At 35.0% G+C, this 7,476-nt stretch overlaps 1 protein-coding gene across 1 annotated transcript; it reads left to right on the plus strand.

The window, feature by feature from the left end:
- The first annotated feature begins 1,051 nt into the window (after positions 1-1,051).
- On the plus strand, positions 1,052-2,843 carry LOC106449268 (transmembrane emp24 domain-containing protein p24delta4-like). Its single transcript, XM_013891053.3, has 4 exons — positions 1,052-1,338; positions 2,040-2,252; positions 2,379-2,455; positions 2,537-2,843. Exons 1-4 carry the CDS (start codon positions 1,126-1,128, stop codon positions 2,679-2,681), a joined length of 648 nt encoding a protein of 215 aa, XP_013746507.1. The 5' UTR covers positions 1,052-1,125; the 3' UTR covers positions 2,682-2,843.
- Positions 2,844-7,476: the final 4,633 nt, after the last annotated feature.

A 7,476-nucleotide genomic window follows, 5' to 3' on the forward strand; every position in this document is an offset into this window, starting at 1 on the left:
TTTAGGGTTTAGGGTTGATGTTTCGAGGTTTAGGGTTTAGAGTTGATGTTTTGGGGTTTAGGGTTTAGAGTTGATGTTTCGGTGTTTAGGGTTCGTATTTAAAAAAAAATAGGGTGTAGGATTGATGGTTTAGGGTTCAGGATTCGTATTTTAAAAACAAATAAGGGTTAGGACTGATGGTTTAGGGTTTAGAGTTGAGTTTCAGGGTTTAGGATTTGAATTTCAAAATAGTATAATTCGAAAAAAAATTAGAAATTTATTTTTTTATATTTTTATTTATTTAAATATTTATTTATTATATATATAAAAAAACAATGACATAAGAATCTTTTGTCACTTAACGAAGAATATGTTTTTGAAAATGTCCCTTTAGTGGTAGTAAAAATGAAAAGTGGTAATATGAAAGTGGTAAACATGTAATTTCCCTTATTAAATATAAAAAATTTTAAATTTTATTTTAATTTTAATTTTTTAAATAAAGTAACTTAATTTTTAATAATATTTTAAAATTTATAAAAAATTTATTTTGAATAAAATAAATAAATAATTTTTAAACTTACAAAACAAACTAAATTTCATGCTAAAAAATATTATTAAAAATTAAGATTATCCAAACTTTTGTTACTTTTATTCTTAAACTTAAAATAAATTTGAAATTTTTAAGATTTATTTTTTTAATCTTAGAAACTTATTATTAAAATGAGCATACTTATGTTATTAAAAGGATAATTAAGTGTATTAAATGAAAAAAAATTGTTTGAATATTATATTGGATAGTAAATAGTTTGAATATTATAAAAAAAAAAATTTAGAATAACTTTTTTCAAACTTTTTGTCACAAAAATAGCTCTCAGTGAAAAGAATAACCAAAAATTTTTTAATTAAAAAGTAAAAATACATTTATATATTAGTGTTAACTAATCTAGACTTAAGTTTTATAGTTCCGGGTCATTTTTTTATTGATGACTATTTTATGACAAAAATTTAAAATTGATTATTCGAGAGAATTGCCCATAATAAAAGAGTTTTGGAGTATTTTCTTATATAATTTTTCATTATTATATTTGAAAGAGTTTAGTATTAAATCTCGTTGGTAAAGAACCAGAAGCGAGATCTGAGAAGAAGATGCGGCGTGAGTTTGCGACAACGCTCTTACTCTCGACTCTCTTTTCCTTTCTTGTGCCGGAGCTAATTCCGGTCGGCGAAGGCGTGTGGCTCAACATACCCAAGACCGGAGCAAAGTGCGTGTCGGAGGAAATCCAGAGCAAGGTCGTCGTTTTGGCCGATTACCTCGTCATCTCCGACGAACATTCCATCTTCCCTACTGTTTCCGTCAAGGTAATTCGTTTCTATTTTCGGATCATTTTGTCCGACGAACTCTGTGCTTTGAAGTAATTTCATTGAATTCTCTATCTATTAATATGAATTAATTGCTCGGATTCAAGTTTCCTTATCTTGAAAACGTTTATGCTAATGATTTGGCGTTAATGTTCTTTGATTGTTCAAGTTGTGCATTTTACTGTTAAGGTAATGGAACAAAACCATCTAGCTGATTCACTAATGTATGAAAAGAGATTTCTATGTGATTTTGATAAGAGAATCATATTGTCACAAGGTTTGTGCAAAGAGACCGTTTTGTGAATATAATGTATATTCATCAATTCTTGATATATCGCACTCTTGGGCATAGCTAGCTCAACATATTTTGACTTGGTTAGTAGATTGGTCTGTTAACGATTTTCGTTATCAAAGAGTGAATATGTTTGGAAGTTGGAACTGATGATTAGTGACGACAATGTGCTCTCTATTTGCTTGCAAATGTGAATGATATTTATTATGTCTTATGTCTCATCAAAATATCACTTTCATATGTTTTATTAGTTAGTTAGTAGCAATTGACTCTTTTTGCAACCACATAGCTTGATGGATTATCGTAGAAAGTTTAGTCATATTTGATATGAATACGGGCACAAAGCAGATGCATACATGTTTTATATGAATTTAGGAAACTGACCAGAAATTCTTATCTTGTATTGTAGGTTACATCACCATATGGCAGCGTTTTGCACCACAGTGAAAACGCTACGCATGGTCAGTTTGCGTTTACAACCCAAGAATCAGGAACCTACTTGGCCTGTTTTGAGGCTGTAGGGAATAGTCACGGCAACAAGGATATCAGCATCAACCTTGACTGGAAAACTGGAATCGCGGCCAAGGATTGGGACTCCATTGCCAGAAAAGAGAAGATCGAGGTCAGCTCTCCATTTCCCGATAAAATTTTACAATTTGCACTTAAAAATATTCAACACACTTAGAAGAGAAGTTTGTGGAATAAAGTTAAGTCTCTATACGAAGCATTATTATGCATTAAATCGTAGGGTGTGGAGCTGGAGCTTAGGAAACTCGAAGCTGCAGTTGAAGCCATACATGAAAACCTACTTTACCTCAGAAACAGGTAATATTTAATTAAAAGCTATATTCTTTGAAATTATAGAGGAATCAGAATAAAGTTTTTCTCTCTTTTCACACATTGCAGAGAAGCAGACATGAGGATTGTGAGTGAAAACACAAACTCGCGAGTCGCATGGTACAGTATAATGTCTCTAGGCATCTGCATTCTAGTCACTGGTTTACAGATTTTGTACTTGAAGCAATACTTTGAAAGGAAGAAGCTTATTTAAATGAGAGTGGTGATCCGTGGGTACTAGAGAGGCCACTTTCATTTGCTTTTTTTTTTTTTTTTCTTGTTACACTCTGTTTCGAACCTGTTAGTGTACAATTTTGTTCACCTATTTAACTTGTACTTTGTCTCGGGTTATATTTAAATGAAAAAATTGCCAAAACGAAACAGAAAAACAACTGCATTGTCTTTTTACCATAAATCTTTTTTTGGTCTGGTTTGGATTTAGATACCCTGGTCAACTTTAAAAATTCATGTCAATTATTTTAAGAGTCATAAAAATATGGAAAAATATATAAAATGTAGATAAACAAGAGACAATCATATAAAAAATATTTTGGTTGACTAAATATTTGTAAAACACAATTTCATATTTTAATCTATAGATGGCAGAAAACATGATCTACTGTCTACAAGCTCGTAGATTGTAGATTTGTTTAACGACATGGATAAGCTTGTAGAACGTAAAATCAACCAATGCTTATAATTCTACCTTCGTAGAATAAATCGGCTGTCATTTCTTTTATTTCTGAACTATAGTAGATTTCATTAACTATTATTTTTCAATATATCTACGAAGACGAAATCACGAAATCTGCCCAGGTACCAATACTCTACAAAAGTATGATTACTTTATCTACCAAAATACTCTATCCTACCGCAGCCGGGTTACACAATTTACCATGTTTTCTATATTCTCGGACAACATAATGTATGTTCTGCGAGATTCGAAATGTATATTTTTCCTAAATCTCTCTAAAATGTATTAAGAGAATATATTCTAAATCAATAATTTCCTAAATTTTCGTGTTTCCTAAGTTATCCTCTTTTCTAGATTTTGCCAAGGAAGAACCCTAATCCCATTTTCTCTATTGTTTGGTTTCTTTTGTTTCAGCAAATGACAACAATTCACAAGTTTTTGGGGTGTGTGGATCCGGGTCTCGGGTCAGGTATTTTAAATTTTTGGGTGCCTCCAAGCAGGTATAAACCGCAAATGGTGTTACTCTAAAAACATTAAAATCGAGTTGTTAAATACTATACTCCAAACCCTTAAAACTCTAACCCTAACATGTATAAGAACACAAAAATCCAAGACACTAATTTGTATTTCGAAATCATTAAACTATAACTTAATATACGTTAAACTATAATTTCCAAAACGCTAAAATTGACTTGTTAAATACAAAATTCTAACTTGTTAAACACACAATTCTTATTCGCTCTTTATTTGATTTAGGGTATAGGGTTTGAACCCTATTTGATTTAGAGTATAGGGTTTGGACCCTATATGATTTAAGGTTGAGTAGAAATGCTGAACTCTTATCCACTATTATTCATTATAATTTCTGAAACAAAAAATATACTTGTAAAACGACTTATACACTATTTATCCTAACTTGATTTGAACACATACTTTAGAATAGTGAAACGAGTTCTACATCTTAATCCAAATATGAAACAAATCTATTCAAAGACAACAATCATGAATTCAAACGAGTTCTACAACTTTTTCTGGGCACGCTTTGGAGCTTTATATGTGGACAATCTCGAGTGGACTTCTTCACTAATACAAGGATTGTTGCTCGGCAACTATTGTTGTTGGCCTTATTAACTTGTGTTTTGGTTCCCTCTTTGAATAGGCATTTAGGCAATTGATTTGTTTTTATACTTGTAAACAATGTAACAAATACAATTGTTGGAGTAAGCTTGAATTAGCTTGAAGAAGAAGCTAACCTAATCCCACCGAGATATGGTTTACTAAGAGGATTAGGAAATATCTATAAAAGCTATTACTAATAAGATTAGGAGATATCTAAGTCTTATATAAAGGAGTTGCAAAGCTGTTGCATCCCTTGTGAGTTTTAAGATTGTTAGAAAGATAGCTTAAGGTTTTGAGAGGATTTTCCTTAAGATTAATAAGAGAGCAAATTCTTATTATTGTGGTCTTGCATATACAATCGAGAAACTCATACTATATTTGGTATCAGAGCTTACAGGAAACACTTAAGAGATCATCATGGGGGACATTGTTATTGCGAAACCTAAGGAAGGAGGAGGTTCTTCCTCCACGATAAAGTGCCCTATGCTTACGACAACTAATTACACAGTCTGGGCAATAAGGATCAAACTCTTGCTGAAAGTACATAAAGTCTGGGATGCAGTGGAGAATGAGTCAGATAACGGAGAAAAGAACGACATGGCCACAGCCCTGATTTTTCAGTCCATACCAGAAACACTTGTGCTGCAAGTAGGCGACCTAGATACGGCGAAAAAGGTTTGGGACTCAATTAAATCACGATATATGGGAGCAGACCGCGTTCGTGAAGCGAGACTACAGACATTAATGTCTGATTTTGAGAGATTGAAGATGAAAGACAATGAATCTATTGATGATTTTTTTGGAAAGCTAGCAGAAATCTCATCGAAATCAACCGCTCTAGGAGAAGACATTGAAGAATACAAACTTGTGAAGAAATTCTTGTCTAGTCTTCCACGAAAAAAGTTTATACACATCGTTGCATCACTAGAACAAGTACTTGACCTCAAAACTACAACTTTCGAAGATATTATCGGCAGATTGAAAGCATATGAAGAAAGAGTACAAGAAGAAGAAGAAACACAGGAAACACAGAGTAAACTCATGTATGCAAATAACGAGTCTCAGCCTGCTTCAAACTCACAAAACCGCGACTACAATAACAACTATAGAGGCCGTGGACGCGGTGGACGCTATTATAATCGCGGGAGAGGACGAGGAAGATATAATGAACGTTACCAAGAGACTTTCGACTACTCAAAGATTCAGTGCTTCCGCTGTGATAAGTATGGTCATTATGCATCTACTTGCCCTGATCGTTTATTAAAGTTACAAGAGACTACTGAGACCAAGGATGAAAGCACACTAGAGGCAGAAGAACTAATGGTACAAGAGGTCGTATATCTTAATGAGAAGAATGTCAATCCTAAGGCGTTCGAGGCAAGCAAAGATAATGTATGGTATCTAGATAATGGGGCAAGTAACCACATGACTGGAAACCGCAAGTACTTCAAACGAATTGACGAGTCTGTCACAGGAAAAGTAAGGTTTGGTGATGACTCGCGTATTGATATCAAAGGCAAGGGTTCAATATTGTTTTACAGCAAAGATGGAGGAAAGAAGCTCTTGGCCGATGTCTATTACATACCAGACCTGAAAAGTAATATAATCAGTCTCGGGCAAGCTACGGAAGCTGGTTGTGATGTCAGGATGAGAGACGAGTACCTCACGCTCAGAGACAATGACGGCAAATTGATTACGAAAGCAAAGAGATCACCAAATCGCTTATACAAGGTTATCATCGACATTGTCACTGAGAGATGCTTGCAACTCTCAATACTAAGTGAGTCAGCAAGGTGGCATGCAAGGTTGGGGCACATAGGCAGAGAATCAATGAGATCAATGATCAATAAAGAACTTGTCGACGGAATACCTAAGATAGCAATCGAGAAAGACACATGTTCAAGCTGCTTACTTGGGAAACAAGCAAGGCATCCTTTCCCACAGGCAACGTCTTTTAGAGCTAAGAGAGCACTTGAACTCATTCATGGAGATCTTTGTGGCCCAATAACACCTATCACACCATCAAAGAAGAGGTACATATTTGTTCTTATTGACGATTATTCTCGGTATATGTGGTCGATACTTCTTGGAGAGAAAGGAGAGACGTTTGAGAAGTTTAAAAAATTCAAGGCAATCGTTGAGCAAGAGACAGGAACAACTATTACAACTTTCAGGAGTGATAGAGGAGGAGAATTTGTGTCAAATGAATTTCAATCCTACTGTGAAACCAATGGAATCATGAGACAGCTCACGGCCCCATACTCTCCTCAACAAAATGGCGTTGTGGAACGACGAAACAGAACACTCTTAGGTATGACCAGAAGCATCCTGAAGCATATGGACGTGCCTAATTACCTATGGGGGGAAGCAGTGAGGCATGCTACATACATCATTAACAGAGTAGCCACACGGGTGCTTGTGGACAAAACACCATACGAAGCGTACAAAGGCAGAAAGCCAAGACTTGATCACATTCGCGTTTTTGGATGCATCTCATATGCCAAAGTTGAGAAAGGTCACTTGCGAAAGTTAGATAATCGATCACGTCTACTGATACATCTTGGTACTGAACCAGGATCGAAAGCCTATCGGCTACTTGATCCAATAAATAGGAAAGTGGTGGTTAGCAGAGATGTAATGTTTGATGAAAGTAAAAGATGGGATTGGAAGAATTGCGAGAAAGAAGACAGTACAGAAGCACTCAATGTCGAGTTTGGAGAATATGGAAATCATGGGATTGATCGAGATAATGAGATGAGATGTGAAGAGAAAAATAATGATGAACCTCGTAAAGAAGTTAGCGGCAGTGAGATAGTAAAAACAGAGGATCTTGAGGCAGAGGATCATGATCTCGATCAAGAGCAGGAAGAAGATGATGATGAGATCACTGAACCTGGATTAAGAAGATCACAAAGAGAGACTAAGAAGCCAAGCTACTTAGATGATTATATTCTCCTCGCAGAGGTTGAAGGAGAACGTTTATTACTGAGCGTAAACGGTGAACCATGGAACTTTGAGGAAGCAAGGGTAGAGAAGGTTTGGAGAGACGCTTGTGAAGACGAGATGGCTTCAATAGTAAAGAACAGGACGTGGGATCTGACAGACCTTCCTGCTGGAAGCAAAGCAATAGGTCTAAAGTGGATTTTTAAGTTGAAGAGAAACTCCGATGGAAGCATCAACAAATACAAAGCAAGGT

This window comes from Brassica napus, chromosome A1, assembly GCF_020379485.1.
Source record: "Brassica napus cultivar Da-Ae chromosome A1, Da-Ae, whole genome shotgun sequence".
Lineage (NCBI taxonomy): Eukaryota > Viridiplantae > Streptophyta > Magnoliopsida > Brassicales > Brassicaceae > Brassica > Brassica napus.